Source organism: Molothrus ater, chromosome 6, assembly GCF_012460135.2.
Source record: "Molothrus ater isolate BHLD 08-10-18 breed brown headed cowbird chromosome 6, BPBGC_Mater_1.1, whole genome shotgun sequence".
Lineage (NCBI taxonomy): Eukaryota > Metazoa > Chordata > Aves > Passeriformes > Icteridae > Molothrus > Molothrus ater.
In genome coordinates, this window is record NC_050483.2 from 2,019,321 (window position 1) to 2,035,319 (window position 15,999).

The following is a 15,999-nucleotide window of genomic DNA, read 5'->3' on the forward strand; positions in this document are numbered from 1 at the left end:
TGCTGAAATGCGTGGCTTGCAGGGTTAATTTTTTGCTGCCAATTGTAGACCTCAGAGCTCATGATGCAGTGAATGCTGCAGAGACACCTTTTCTGTCTTTCCTGAAGGACTCTGTGATGGCCAGTGCCCAGGTTTTCCTTCCCCAGGAAGGAAAGCCACAAAGCCACAAAGGACTAGCACACATTTGCAGAGAGTTGTGGACTTTTCTTCTGAGGGTGTCCTTTGCTTTGGCTCTCCTAAACAGTAGGTGCTTTTGAGCTGTTGTGATTCTGTCACATCTCTTTGAGAGGGTACAGGAGTTGGATTTCAGTTAATTAAGGAGGGAGCTTGAAGCTAATACATGTGCAGCTGGGAGTCCAAGCAAATAATGCAGCAACATCAAAGGGAGAGAGTCTGAACATGTCAGTGTGTGCTGATAAAATCAGTAACTCAGGCAGAATCATCTCTGCAAAGAAAGGCATAGTTGCAGTAGGAAAAAATCTCTGTTGAGATTTCCCTCTGATTTTCAGGGCTGATGAGTACCCCATACTCCAGAAGCTGCAGTTTCCCCATCTTTGAGAAACAGGACTTAAATATGATATTAACTCCATCTTCAGAGACATTCATAGCTGCATCCTCTCCATAGCAATGCAGTGAAGATGTTTGCAAGTTGTTTCTGAACAAGCTAGTGATGGGAACCAGAATTTGCCATGCCACATTCCCATGTTCTGCTGTTATTATGCCAAGTACCAAACCACTTTAATGTAGTTACAGGAGTTTTGGCACCCTAGTATTTTTCCTTTTTATTGCACAGCATTAGGTAAGTTACCTTTATCGCAGTACTACATATAGTGTGCCTTTAAAGTCACATCATATGCATTCTTTTAAGAGAAATTAAGACCTGGTGGGCATTTGAAAATAACTTATTTAACTGAAATAAGATGGGAGAAGGAGACCAAGTAACAAATTCAATCATGGGATTGTAAAAAGACTGGAAGAGAGAAAGGTTCCTTTAAATAGAAAACTGCAGCATCCCTAAGCAGTTGGATAAGGCATCTTCTCAGTAAAGATGGGTTTGATCTGTTCACAGCTTCAGATTTACAAAAACTTTATGAGTGAGGTGAGAAATCCTGGTGGTTTGCTCCTAGCTCAGGCTTTGCTCTCAGCTTGTGCTCGCTGTGTCTTGCCATGACCTCCAGCCAGGAGTATTTCCACTTTCACCCTTCTGGGTGGGTGGAGTTTCAGCTGCAATCCCCAAGCCAGGTTTCACTGTGTTTTGGTTTTGATTCCTTAGTCATGTTTCTGTGCTGTTCTCAGTGTTTACCATTAAACAGAAACATCTCTGGCCAGAGGGTTTCAGAGGTGGAGGTGCAGCATTTCAAAGGCTGCAGGAAAGCTTTGGCTGTGGGTGTAGTAGTAGAATAAAAGGCAGGAGAGCAAAGGTAGAGAGGACTTCTTGCAGTGCTGTTCTCTCTGTGGAGACTGGCTGTACTAACCTTACAGATTAGGGGAGGGGAAATAGAAGGTACAGGAATATTTCCTAGTCAACCAAAACTAAAATAAGGCCTTTGCTAGCAGGTAGGTGTATTTCTTGTTCTTGAACACTAGCAGTGCATACACACAATTCCAGACAAGGAGCTTGGAACAAGATACTGAAGTGACCACGTGAGGAATGGAGTCTTTGAGGTGGCTTTGCTGGTTGATTATTGGGTACTTTTTGCCTGTGCTCTCTTCCAAGATTTGTGAATGTAGGAGCTGTTTGCATGAAATAGTGATTTTGGAGAGGCACAAGACAGAGGAACAGTCACACTGTGAATTTATTGCACACCTACTGATGGTCAGAAATAGAAAGGTGACCCACCAGCCCCAAACCTGGCAGGCACAGGAAGAGAAGGGAGTTAGAAAGCAGAGATCCACTCAAGCCTACACTGGGTTGCTCTCTCTGAATGGAGAGGTAGGGAAACAACATTTGCATAGCACAAGGAAAATACAAGAATATAATATTACCTAAATCCATAATTCAAAATGCATGTTAGTCTAATGACTCAATATGTAGATAAATAACTCAAGCCCTGTTTCCTGACTGAAGAAAGACCGTTGTGATATGCGGTGTCAGCTTTCACACACTGATCACTTAACTAGTTTTTCAGGCTTTAAAAAAAATTAGTTACAGTAAAAAGCAGAGGAAATTCAACCACAGTTCCCCTGAATTCTTTAATATTAATGGTGTGATCTGATAGGTAAAGGAAAGTCATAAACTTCAAACATTCTTTAGGAACTTAAAAGCTGAAAAGCATGGTAAATAATCTTACAGCTTCTCCTGTGCTGTGTTTTTCTGATTTTCCAAAAGGAATAAAGACTGTGAGCTTTATAATGCTTTGGGATATTTAAAATAATTTCCTTTTAAATAAATTAGTCCTTTTGCCTACCACACAGTTCTGAGCACATTCACCTTCTGCTGAGGCTGCAGGGCAGAAAGGTGGCATCAAACCTCACCAAAACCCATCAGGCTGTACTTGGGAACTGCAGTCAGGTGCTGAATTGTCAGTCTCTTTCATGGTGCTGTGGTGCTTGGAGAACACTTCAGGTGTGAATTTTTTATCCTGATCAGAGTCAAATGTGTGGATATTTGTCATTGCCTGATCACAAAATGGTTGGTTGTTGTGTTACCATATTCATCAAATTTAATCCAACAGCATTTGACAGGAGTAGAATTCTAGAAGAGTAATCCTTAGCAGTGGGGAATATTAATGCATGGGGAATGTATAAAGTATACACATATAGGTAGGGTAATATATTTAGTGTAGGTATTTCTGAGATTTTGGCAAAGGTTTGCTAATGAGAAATTTTTCTATTTAATATTGAGCTTAGCAAAATTCTCCATAAGAGACTGGTAACACTATCAATCTGTGCAAAGAGTAGGGGAAAAAACAGTCTGCAAGAGAAACTAAAGTAATTTATGTATTGAAGTCAGTCTCGAGTATTGTTAGAAAGTTTTTCTTCAGTCCTTGGGTGTCCTTCTACCATGTTAGGTTAGAATTAAGAGCATTCCACATATTCGGATCTGTTCCAAAAGCTGCCTCCTCATGCTCTGGAGATCAGATTGCCAGACAAGAGATAAGAAAGCAGCAGGAACAAAGGAAGGCTGGCTGCACAGGTTTGAAATGCTTTTTTGGCATTGCAGTAAAAGGATTTGTCAGAAATTTGAGATGGAGGATTATAAATGTCATGGAGCTGAATATGTCCTTTATACATCAAGTAGGGTTTTTTTCCCCTTTATTTATTCCAAGGAGCGTGGCTGTTGTGGTTTTTTGTATTTTTCTTATAAAGCATATTCAAAAAATATTGCTGGGGTTAATTTCTTGCTGTGACATTTCTTCATCAAAAGCATGTCATGTTTGTTGGTACTCAGAGATGACTGCTGAGCTGATTAATCAGGGTAATGGTTCCTACTTACAAAGCTTCTTAAAAGAAAGACTTGCTCTGAAAGTTGCCTTGCAATTCCTTATCTGTCCTAGACCGACGCAGAGAAGCATTCCCAGGTGGAGCGGAATTCCTTGTGGTCGGGTGATGAAGTCAAGAAATCCGATGGGGGATCTGATAGCGGCATAAAAATGGAGCCGGGATCCAAATGGAGGCGGAACCCCTCTGATGTGTCGGATGAGTCTGATAAAAGCACTTCTGGTAGGAAGAACACTGTTATTGCCCAGACGGGCTCCTGGCGACGGGGCATGTCAGCTCAGGTTGGCATTACCACACCAAGGCCCAAACCTTCAACCACCTCAGGCACGTTAAAGACACCTGGAACAGGTGAGAAAGGGCGTAAGATGTAAACAAGCCAAAAATGTGTTCGGTGTGAAAACAGTTTAAGTACTTTGCAGAGGCAGAGCTTGAACTTCAGGTAATCCTGTCTGTATTTTTAGGCATTGCTTTAACCTAAGCAGCATCTTGTATGTCCACATTTCTATTTCTGTCTGAAAATGTGTATTTCGAATTAGTAGACCCTGCCAGTTGTTTTCGTGAAAAACTCTGGTCTTAAGCCAAACTATTTATTTGGCACAGTATTGCTGTGTGAAGAATAAATAATATAATTTTAGTTTTGAAAATCACTGTTTTTGAAAATCATTGTTAACCAAGAGCATACAATATATATGGTTGAGGAGATTTCCCCCCCCTTACTAAACAAGCATGTTTGTTTATACTAAACATGATTTCTGAATTTTCTTTTAAGTGTATTAATGATTTTAGCACTTGCAGATGTGTGAATGAAAATTGATTGAATTTGCATAATCAAGCAATATAATTTAATATCTCTCTTTTTATTAGGTCTTGTACACAATTGTATATCAAAAAGTTAAAGTTATATATTGTTTGAACATTACAAATGCTTTAACAATGCCTTTTAGGGAAATTATACTATCAACCTAACACTACTAGTGCATAATGATAGAAATGATCAACCTGTGGTAGCTACAGAGAGAAACTTTTTTTTCTTATCTGTCACTATTACGTGAGGCTGTTCTGCTTTTCATATTCTCAAAGGCAAAGGCACCACATACTTTCTTTGGCAAGTCTGCATGTGTAACTCACTAGAGTGGCATGTAAGCTCAGTGCAGACTAGATCATAACTTTGAACCGCGCTGCAGTGGCTAACACGCTTTTGCTTTTCATGCTGCTTTGAGTTTCATCATTTGCTTGATGTTTTCAAGTCATTAAATATTAGAATTCTTTTTCTATTTTTGTAGGGAAAACTGATGACGCCAAGGTATCAGAAAAGGGTAGACTATCTCCTAAAGCTGGACATGTTAAACGTTCCCCATCAGATGCAGGACGCAGCAGTGGTGATGAATCCAAAAAGCTTCCCACAAGTAACTCTAGGACAGCTGCTGCTAATGCTAATACATTTGGATTTAAGAAACAGAGCGGGTCAGCCGTAGGCATGACCATAATCACTGCCAGTGGGGCAACTCTCACCAGTAGATCGGCTACCTTGGGAAAGATCCCCAAGTCATCTGGACTCATGGGTAGGACCACTGGTCGGAAGACTAGTGTTGATGGCTCCCAGAACCAGGATGATGGCTACTTAGCACTTAGTGCACGAACTAATCTTCAGTACCGTAGCTTACCCCGGCCCAGTAAATCCAGTAGCAGAAGTGGAGCTGGGAATAGATCTAGCACGAGTAGCATAGACTCCAACATAAGCAGCAAGTCAGCTGGGCTGCCTGTCCCTAAAATCAGAGAGCCTGCCAAGGTAATCCTTGGAAGCTCTCTGCCAGGATTAGTCAATCAGACTGATAAAGAGAAAGGGATTTCGTCTGACAACGAAAGCGTGGCTTCATGTAATTCTGTTAAAGTGAACCCTGCATCACAGCCTGCTGCTAGCGGAGCTCAGAGTACCCACCAGCAAGGAGTCAAGTACCCCGATGTGGCCTCTCCCACCCTGCGCAGGTAGGCAACAAATTCCTCGCTTCTGCAGTGGTGTTAGTGGGAGCTCAATGAGCAGGACTCTGCCAGCCAGGCCCGGCTGGCTTCGGTGCAGCACTTTCTCTGTAGTGTCCTACTTCAAGGTCTTGGCATTTACATTTAATTTCATATAAACAGCTTGGCCAGTGTTGTGGATACGTAGGGCGTCACGCGACAGCAGCAGAAGTCTAACGTTCAGGAAAAAAACCAAACCTGTCTGGCAGAAGCTTTGGCAATTACAATCTGAGTCACCTTGTTGCAGAAATCATACCTGGAGGCTTTCATCTGTGCAGATATTACAGATATAAGAATTTTCTTACCTGAAGGTTACTGAAGAGTTCTTGCACAGATGTATATGTAACAAACCTGGAAATATTCCAGTGATGGATCAAATAAACCAACAACTGGAGGGTTATCTCAGATTTTCATGATGACAGTGGCATTGACCTGCCAGACTTGGATTCACCCAAAGCAAGCTATTATAGCTTGTGTGGATTAACCCAGTATGTTGCAAGACTCAACATTTTAGCCTGTGAAGAAGAACCTTAAATAAAATTACTGTCTAAGCTGGGTTAAATTTTCTTATTTAATACTGTTTTTTGGACAAAAATCCTGTCTTCTGTTTCTCCGAGAGTACCCCCCCACACTAACATTAACAAATAGTTAGTGAGGAGCTAATTGTTGATGCAGTGTATATCAGAGCCTTGATATTGGTGAAAAGTTCTGTTAATATTATTTTTCAACTGAATTTGAGTAGCTTGTGTGTTTCAAGTTGCAGTGTTTTGCATTTCATTTTGTCGTGACGCCCATAATACCCATACAGTTATGCTCCATCATCCTGCTTCCAGTGATGTGAGAAAGCCACATTCCATCTGAAGCACCAGTGCAAGCATAATGGCTGTGATGGCAGCTTAGGCTGATGCTGTAAACTGTTTTTAGATGGGTGGTTTTATTTGAAGAGTCTGTGTGAGGATAATTAAGGATACTTTATTTTGTACCTGGTAAACAATAGATAAGCCATGTACTTTAGGACATGTAATTTTCATCAATGGCTACTTAAAAACTCCAGTAGCCCTTTTTCACTTCTATAGGATACACGATGGTAAATGCAGATTTTCAGTGTTTTCAGTGATTTCAGTGTGCCTCAGGAATGTGATTGGGAATTTTTTATTACTAAAAAGCTGCATTGCTGGCTGTGTAATTGAAATGCTACATTAGAAATACATGAAACTTCAAAGAGCAGACACTGAGGCTCAATTTAACTATTCCCCCATTTGATTTACAATTTCACACTTGAATTTTCACCAGCCTGTCAAAGTTGTCATGTGTTGAAATGCATCAGAGTTGAATTGGGCCTTGTCTGCTTATTACTGATTTCTAGGATGACAGTAAAGAAGATTTTGAGCTTAATTTTTGTAGTTGAGTTGCAGACATTGTTTTTTGCTTATTTCCTCTTGGCCCTGTATTTTTTTTTTTTGGTTTTACACACTGAATTGGAATCCATACCTTTGTAATGGTACAGATTTACCTCTAAGTTCACGAATATATGTAACTTCCATGTTGTCATACATAAGGGGGTAACTTAAAAACAGTTTATCAAACTGTTGTGTGGGTATTTGGAGTTTTTTGAGCTCTGGGATGCTTTCTTTAAGAGTGGCTTCCCCAGTGCAGCTGAAGAGGTTGTATGCTCTGGCACAGGAATACCTTGGGGAGTGCCCTAAGCTGGTAGAGCTGCTGAGAGCCATGGAATCATGGACTGGTTTGGGTCAGAAGGGACCCTGAAAATCATTTTATTCTGATTCCCCTGCCATGGGCAGAGACACCTTCCACTATCCCAGCTTGTTCAAAGCCCCACCCAGCCTGGCTTTCAACACTTCCAGAGGTGGGGCAGCCTCAGCTTCCCTGGGCAGAGTGTGCCAAGGCCTCACCGCCCTCACAAGGAAGAATTTCTTCCTTATGCCTGATCTAAACCTGCCCTCTCAGTTGGAAGTGTTGTCCAGGTGCCTTGTGGCAAGTATGTAGCAGCAGCTGCCCAGCTCAGGTGTGCTTCGTGCACTGGAGCTGCAGGAAGCACCTGTGCAGCCTGGACACTGCTGCTGGGCCATTCACAGCATCATTCCACCACTGCTGGCAGAAGCTGGGCCCTAGCAAGGCTTCCTACTGCTGCTGCCTAAAACTCTGATGAGGAAGCCTCTTGGCTACTTAAACCCAAAAATAAGTCTTTGGAGAGGAAGGGAAGCAGATCAGCTTCTCCTCCCGAGCTCTGGGAATGAGAAGCAACATCAGCTTGATGGTTTCACAGCTCCTATGTGTCCACTCTTCCCTCTCCCTGCTATAGCTGAGCAACAGGAGCTCTTTCTTTTAAAATGTGGGCTTGCTCCAGGTGCCCAGCTCTAGCACAGCCTGTGTTTCTGGGAAGTGATGGACAGTGTGAGTTAGTGTCCAGGTGTCCAACAACCTGGACATGCTCCAAAGCAGAGAAAGTTCTGCCTGGAGCACGCCCACCCCTAAGTCTTCAGGAGCACTTGTGTCTAAGTGCTGTAGACCTCTATTCTGAAAGGTGTCATCCACAGTGAATGATAGAAAAGCAAATCTATACAGGTATGTGTGAGGAAAACTGAGGTTCCAAAGGTAGTTACAGGAGCCAAGAGGCAGAAACAAAAGCAGTGTTTTGGGGTGGAGTTTGAAGCTGGAGTGGAAGATACTCCTCCTTCCTAATTTTGAAGATCAGTTTTGGAATGATTGATTACTTTACTACTGAGGCACTTGGGCACTTCTGAGAAGTTTCCCATTGACTGTTTTTGAGGGAATTGGGGTCTTTGCTTCCTTGGCAGTGAGCTGCATCACAGGCAGCAGTGATGCTGTGGTCAGCCTCCTCCATCTCCTCCCTCCTCAACTTCTGGAACTCACCTAGCTTTTTACTAGCCAATTCCAGGTGCCAAAAAGCAGGTAGCATCACATTCTCCACTAAAAATACCGTTTCCAGCCAGCTTGGAATGAAGCAAGCCTACATTTGGTATGAGTACTTTGTTGCATGCCAGCAAAAGCTGCTTTTGTGCAGAATTTACCCGGTCAGCAAGCTTCCAATCTCTAGTATTCCATACATCAGATTGTTTCTCTGGTGTCCTTTTTCCTTAAGGAATAGAAGAGGATGTGGTTATATCTTAGTTCTGTGGAGCTGTATTTTAGCTTGGTGGAAGTATTGGTTATGATCCAAAGGTGACACACCTGAGATAGATTTGGAGCTGTTGTAATTGCCTCTGGGCTTTTTTGAAAGGGACAGTGAACACAAGGAGATTATAAATGTATAGTTGCATATGTACAATCTAGGATCAGGTACTCAGTACTGGTTTTCTGAAGCTAAGATGAAATATAAGATATCCTTGTGTTTACTGTTCCATTTTATGTATTTTTCATGCTGTCTTCTTTTTTACAGACTTTTTGGTGGCAAGCCTAGTAAACAAGTTCCCATCACAACAGCTGAAAATATGAAAAACTCAGTAGTCATCTCCAACCCTCATGCTACCATGAACCAGCAGGGTAACCTTGACTCCCCATCTGGCAGTGGTGTGCTGAGCAGTGGGGGCAGCAGTCCCCTCTATGGTAAAAACACAGATCTCAACCAGTCTCCACTGGCTTCCAGCCCCAGCTCTGCACACTCAGCTCCTTCCAACAGCTTGACATGGGGTACCAACGCCAGTAGTTCTTCTGCAGTTAGCAAGGATGGCATTGGATACCAGTCTGTCAGCAGCCTTCACACCAGCTGTGAGTCCATAGACATCTCCCTGAGCAGTGGAGGTGGGCTGAGCCACAACTCCTCCAGTGGCTTGATTCCAGCCTCCAAGGATGATTCTCTGACTCCCTTCGTCCGAACCAACAGTGTTAAGACCACGTTGTCTGAAAGGTTAGTGGGTTTTCCTCTTCTTTCCATACATTTGTATCTCGAGTGGGAATGAAGTCCTGGCAGCAGTAGCCAATGCTGCAGATACAGATCAAGTAGTGCCTCTTAGCAGGCAGTGCAGATAGCTCCAGGACTAGAACATACAGATAAGTTATTCCCAGAAAGGAGCCCAGGTCAGAGCAGGAGGATGGGTTCAGAACAGGTTTTTGTTTTGCTGTCGCAGCCAATGTGACAACTTTTTTTCACTACCAGATCCTTCCAAAGATCTACTGTTAATTGAGCTGGTAGTGGTATTTTTAAAAACCCTCCAATTTTGATTTGAAAAGTCAACCATTTCCTGTTAAGCTTTTTGATTGTAGAATTTGATGACTTTCAAACTGGAGGTGATGCTGAAAAGACAAGTCCCCATCTCTGTCGTCACTTGGTCCCTTCTCATCCTCTCCCTGCTGTCTTGTCCTGTCTCCAGTTGTTCACTACAATATTTCAGCACAAGCATTCATGTGAATGCTTAGTGAATCCTATTGGAAGCTGGATCCGAGTGAAAAACAATCAGCTGAATTGTATTTCAGACTGATCACTTCCACAGCTCTGTGTACAATGAGATTCACTGGTACCTATGTGGACACAGGGTAGGACCTGGGAGGAGGCTGAGCAGGAAGGAGGGAACAGGGATTTTCCAGTATCAGAGCTGGATTGGTGGCACACTGAGCTGAAGCTGACACTGGGGTGAGCTCTGCAGGTCTCTGAGGGACCTCTTGTAGGTGAAAGCAGAACCCTTCCAAGCACTAGAAATCAGCTATGTCCTGAGGTGTAGTGATGAGTTCAGGTAGCAAGATGTTTGTAGCTGCATCTCAACGGAGAAAATTGCACCTGAATGTAATGTTCTGATAGTTTGGGGTTCTGTTTGTGTTTTATTATAATTCCTTTTTGTTCCTTCATCTTTTCATTCTAATAGTCCTTCTCTTGTTTTCTGTCTTGTTGGACTGCTCTTTCTAGCCCTCTTTCTTCCCCTGCTGCTAGCCCCAAATTCTGCCGAAATACTTTGCCCAGGAGACAGGACAGGTAATGCTGTCTCAGGACAGGAGTATGCTCAAGGCTGCAGGTTTTGTTGCCCATCTCAGTGAAGCAAATTGTTTTGTGCCAGACTGTGCTCAGTTGAGTGCTCTGTTGTGTTCATCATCCAGGTGTGAACTGACACAAAGACATGCCAGTGAGAGTCCCTGCAAACACCCATCTCCCCACCCAAATCAATCTGGAGAGTGGCATACAGCACAGTTGGCATGTTTTTGGTGTTGCTCTCATTTTGGGAATGCCCTTTGGTTTGGGGGACTATTTTTAACCCACCCTTCATATCTTTGCCAAAGGCAATTTGAAAGTCATGCCCTTTTTTTTTTTTTTTTCCTACAAATCTAAACTCTCACTAGCATTTCAGCATTCCTCTGGCATGCTGCTTTTCCCACTGCCTTTCTGGCCTGTCCCTTTTGTTGTGAAGTCCCTGTGTCATTCAGTGTCGTCAGTCTCTTACTGCAGCTTGGCTCATGAGTGTTTTCCAAGTACTTTGGTACTTTACAGTCATCCTTGTACAAATGAATGTTAAAGTTAGGAAAAGATGACACAAATCTAAACATTCAAGCTCACTTTTTCTCACTGATGTAATTTTTATCCTAGTCCCATACTGTAACTTAGCTATAAGGGTTGTAATTTAATTAATTTACTTACCACAGGGGTATTTTCTTTAAAAACAAATTAACAAGCTCTGCTCATCAGTTGTAAAAACATAAACTGAAATAGTTGAGTTTTGGGCAACTGATCGGTCTATTTTACTTTGCTAATGGAAGTTAGGCTAAGATTTGGAAATTTAAACAGTCTGGGCTCAATACCTCTTTACAGTAATTAGGTGCATTCCCTAAAGGGTGTCTGCTGAAAGAAATGATGGGAAGGTAGTTTGGACTTGAATATTCCCATGAGGTTTTACCAATAGCCTGCTGAAAAGTGGATTTTTAAACACCCATTTGATGTTTAAAGAGCCATTTTTGTTCATTGTGGGTAGGAGAAACAGTGAAGAGATGTGGTTCACTGGCATGGTAGCAGCTGCATGTTTGTGCAAACCCCACCTGGTGAGGAGGTCTGTGCATGTTTCTGTAGGGAGGCCCCAGCACCTTTTCCTCTGAAAAGGTGATGCAGATGTTTGTGCGTCCTTCGTCCTGATCTGATTCCTTCCCTTTTGTTCTTCTCTGAAGTTCTTTTCTTTTAACTTTTCTGCAGCGACCCACATCTTGATAGGAACACTTTGCCTAAGAAGGGACTCAGGTATTGGTGTTTCCATGTGGTTTAACATCTTCTGTGGTGGCTTTGGAGTTTGCTCTGTGTTTCTGTTGTGGCTGGTGGTGATGGTCGCAGTTTGCAAGAGGTGGCAACAATGCTCTTCCTTTTTTCCTTCCTTTTTTCCTTCCTTTTTTCCTTCCTTTTTTCCTTCCTTTTTTCCTTCCTTTCTTCCTTCCTTTTTTCTTCCCTTCTTCTTCCCTTCTTCTTCCCTTCTCCTTTCTTCTCCCTTTCTTCTCCCTTTCTTCTCCCTTTCTTCTCCCTTTCTTCTTTCTTCCTCCCTTTTCCTATCCTTTTTCTACCCTTTTTTTCCTTTTTTCTTCCTTTCTTCTTCCTTTCTTCTTCCTTTTTTCTTCCCTTTTTCTTCCCTTTTTTCCTTTTTTCTTCCCTTTTTCTTCCCTTTTTTCCCTTTTTTCTTCCTTTCTTCTTCCTTCTTCCTTGCTTTCTTTCAATCCTCAAAGAAAGCCATTGACAACTGAGCTTTTTTCATCTAGTGGCCTCACTGCTTGAGCAAGAACTGTGGCTTTTGCTGGCCTTATTGCTGGAAAGCATCTCAAACCATCCCTGGGCTTGATTTAAAAACAGTAATGTTGTTGTTTCTGTGCCTATTACATGGAATGACCTGAAATAGTTTTTTTAACCTTGAGAACCTTGTGTTGTGATATAAATAGAAAAGATTTACAAGATAACACCAAAACTTTCAGGATGAAATTGGACATATTGAATTTTTTTTTTAAATTGCATCATAATACCTTAATCTATATCTTATAATTTATAATCTATGTAATCTATACCTTATTCTCTACTCTTGTAGAAAATAACAAAAAAAAAATCATCAAATGAACTTTAAGCTGTTGTCTTCTCACATATTTTGTACATCTGTGAGGTAGTGATTTTTATAACATACTTTTTTTCCCCATTGATACAAGCAATTCTAACCAGAATTACTATTAGCTATGCTAATGAAATGCTTTACATGTTAGAGAATTTACAGAAGGTATCTCTGACAATTAAGAAAATTCAGATTCTGAATTGCTTAATGCAGCATCTGGGATCACTGTCTCGAAACTGCAGCTGTGATTTTTTCTGTGCTGTACATTTTGTTCTTCAGAGCAGCCTTGTCCCATGAAGCTGAGTACTAAAGCCTTTCTTAAAATGGCAATTTGTTTTAATGTTTCTATGGTCAACTGTGTCTCTAATAAATACTCTCTTCTAAGATCAAAACATTTGAGTGCTGAAGAGGTAGGTATTAATGCTGACAATAAAAATAAATCTGTAGTGTGTTAAGGTAACATGACTGTTTAACGCCCCTTTCTAAATAAACTGATTTATATGCAAAGTTTAAGAGATGCAGATTGTCAGGGATTGCTGCTGAAGTGTTGAGGCATAAGCAGAAGAATGAATGCATTTTTTGAAAGCAGATTGACTTTTAAAATTCTTGCAGTGTTCCCATTGATTTAAAATAATCTTAATAAGTGATATCTTACTGTAGGACATTTACTTGAAGGGAATCAAATTAATTAAATAGATAATATCAGCAAATAATAGGCTGTAAGTTTTTGGAAGGAGAGCTAGGGAACTCATAAATATTTGTCCAAAGGCAATGGCATAGCCCAAGACAGACACTGAATTCCATCAGCAGAGAAGTGTTTCCATGAAGCTCTGGCTGGTGGTACCTGTGCCCTATCACGTAGCTCACAGAGCACCTGTCCTAACATACCTATTTTTCACACATAGACACAATAAATGAAACCTAAGCTGAAGCCAGGGTGGTTTTTTTGCCACTGGTGTTGGCATAGACAATGTTTCTGCTATTTTCTTTGCCTTCAGAAAAGGCTAAACATAGTCTCCTTTATGATGTTTCAGTGCTGTTGGTTTTGAACTAAATGGGATACACCTCCACAGACCTTATATGGATGTCTCTGGAATATGAAATACTGGGTCACAGCTTGTTTTAAAAAATCCTGATAATGGCTTTGTTGACTTGAATTTGATTATAATATCACAAAGAGTCAGCTAAGGTTACTGATGTACCAAAGTATTTAAATAGTGTTAGAATTTTGGCATAACTTAGGGAAAGGTTTTCAAAGTTACAGTTTTATTTTTAAATCATATGATGTAGCACACACTACATTTTATCCTACAGTGCTACACAGCACAACTTCTACCTGTGACTTTTGGTTCACTCTGCTTTGGTTACACCTGAAGCCATTGGAATGAGGTTTGTGGTTTGGTCTTTCCCCCCACCAAACAGAGGCAAAATGAATTAGGAACATGTTGGAAGAGCTTGGAACAGCTCCTTAATTCAGAATTCTCTTTGGTTTAGATTACTTAATCCTTTAATTTCATACGAGGATTCTTCCTTTTTCCTTTTTCTCTCTCTCTCCCACCCCAAGCCTTGTGACATTTCATGGTTGGTTTTTTTTTTTTGGTTGTCTTTTTTTTTTTTTAACAAAAAAGTCAGATAAATACTAAAGTTCATGGTGAAAAACCTGTTTGTTTTTGCAGGTATACTCCATCTTCCCAGCTCCGTAGTCAAGAGGATGCAAAGGAATGGCTCCGGTCCCATTCAGCAGGAGGCCTGCAGGATACTGCTGCCAATTCTCCATTTTCATCTGGATCCAGCATAACATCACCCTCTGGAACCAGATTTAACTTCTCACAGCTTGGTGAATAATTATCTGTTTGAATAATCACAGCAATGCATTGTGTGTCCCGAAAGCAGCATGTTGCACAAGATAATTTTCTTTCAGCAGCTCCAAGGCCCACATTGAACCTGTGGAAGCACTCTCACTGAAATGAGTGTGACTAATTAGCATTATTATCTCCTATGCCCAAAGGTGCCATTCTTGCAGTAACTTTGATTCTCTGGGACTAATCAGATTCTTTAATATAAGCTGTGAGGTTTATAAAATGTTCAGTAGAGCTGTTGGTTGATATCAGCCCTTGGGGTGCTTAGAGGACATATGATGTTGCCTGCAGATGTTGCAGCATCTATAATCCTCTAAAATCCAAGCATTTTACATGCTGTGTGTGCCAGTCTCATCAGTTTGGTGTTTTATCTTTGTCTTTTTCAAATGACTCGTTGGAAAATTGCAGAAAGCTCAGTCAAGCAGTATATAAAAATCAGAGGAGTTTCAAATCAGAAAAACTGCCATTCCTTCACCTAATGTCTTTGATAAACACATTTTAAATTAAGGAAACAATAAATGCTGATTGGCAGGATCCATGAAGCATTGCAGGTTCTAGTTGACTGTATCAGCAGTTGAAATAACCTGATTTAAAGTGCTAGTGGTGCTCATCTCTGTTGAGCTGCTTAGATATGACTTCGTTGCTTTGCAGTTTCTTCAGGTTTGTAAATTTCATCTTGAAGTAACTTTTGGAAAGAAAATACCTGTTTGTTTATGACTTTCAAAAGCCCCTCCATAATAATTAATATTATTGTTTAAAATAAATATATTGTTTACAGTAACTAATTTATAGATAATAATTATGTGCAAAATAGTTAAGCTTGCACTTGTGAACTTCTTATGGGAATTTGGAGCAGATTGCACAGTCACTTATTTCTAGTGTCATTTTGAGTTGCAGTAATGACATTCTAGAGCCTTTCCTTGAGTGTTCTGGAAAGAAACACATTCAATAAGTGGCTTTAAATAAACTGACACTTAGCAAAATTTCAGCTGAATATACATACAGCGTGGCTGCATTTCCAACAGCTAGCAAACTGTCAGGAAAATTCATTAAATTAAAAAAAAATAACCAAAAAGTTATTGTCATAAGCCCAGAAACTTAACTCTTTATGTACAGTGTTGGAGATTATTTGTATTAGCTTCAAATAATGGCCACAAACTGCAATGAACACCAAAAAAAAAAAAAAAAGAAAATATGTTTTCCTATGTTTTTAAGATGAGAGCTTAGAGATATTGGAGTTAAGAAAGGTCATTGCATCTAATTTAAGAGCAAATGATGATATGGAAGTCAAGAACCTGTGAACTGAATTATCCTGTTTTCTACAATAGTCTGTATCAGTTGGTGGTCTATATAGAAACAGGCAAGGACAGCACACCAAGAGGAACCAGATGAGCAATGATTTTGCTCTCTCTTTTTCCCCACAAATGAACTAATTCTTAGTAAATAGCAGGCATAATTTTAGCACAAAAGCTCTTTTGAGAAATGTGAGATTACAGTACTTTTGTACTCTAAACACTGGCTGGAAGAATATTGGCTTTTAAGGCAAAATTAGTAATTTACAGTTCTCAGGATGTCATAGCTGAAAGTTCTGAACTGTACAGCTATTAGGAAACTAGAGCTCTTTATATTTATGACTAAAATAC

General features: G+C 40.7%; 1 protein-coding gene across 2 annotated transcripts in view; it reads left to right on the top strand.

The window, feature by feature from the left end:
- The window catches only part of NAV2 (neuron navigator 2), a 213,198-nt gene that overhangs the window by 160,620 nt on the left and 36,579 nt on the right, over nt 1-15,999 (top strand). For both annotated transcript variants that reach the window (XM_054515028.1, XM_036383390.1), the window contains 6 exons: nt 3,498-3,789; nt 4,725-5,427; nt 8,879-9,346; nt 10,340-10,405; nt 11,609-11,653; nt 14,174-14,334. In XM_054515028.1, coding sequence (XP_054371003.1) covers nt 3,498-3,789; nt 4,725-5,427; nt 8,879-9,346; nt 10,340-10,405; nt 11,609-11,653; nt 14,174-14,334 — 1,735 coding nt within the window. The remainder of the gene's footprint in view (nt 1-3,497; nt 3,790-4,724; nt 5,428-8,878; nt 9,347-10,339; nt 10,406-11,608; nt 11,654-14,173; nt 14,335-15,999) is intronic.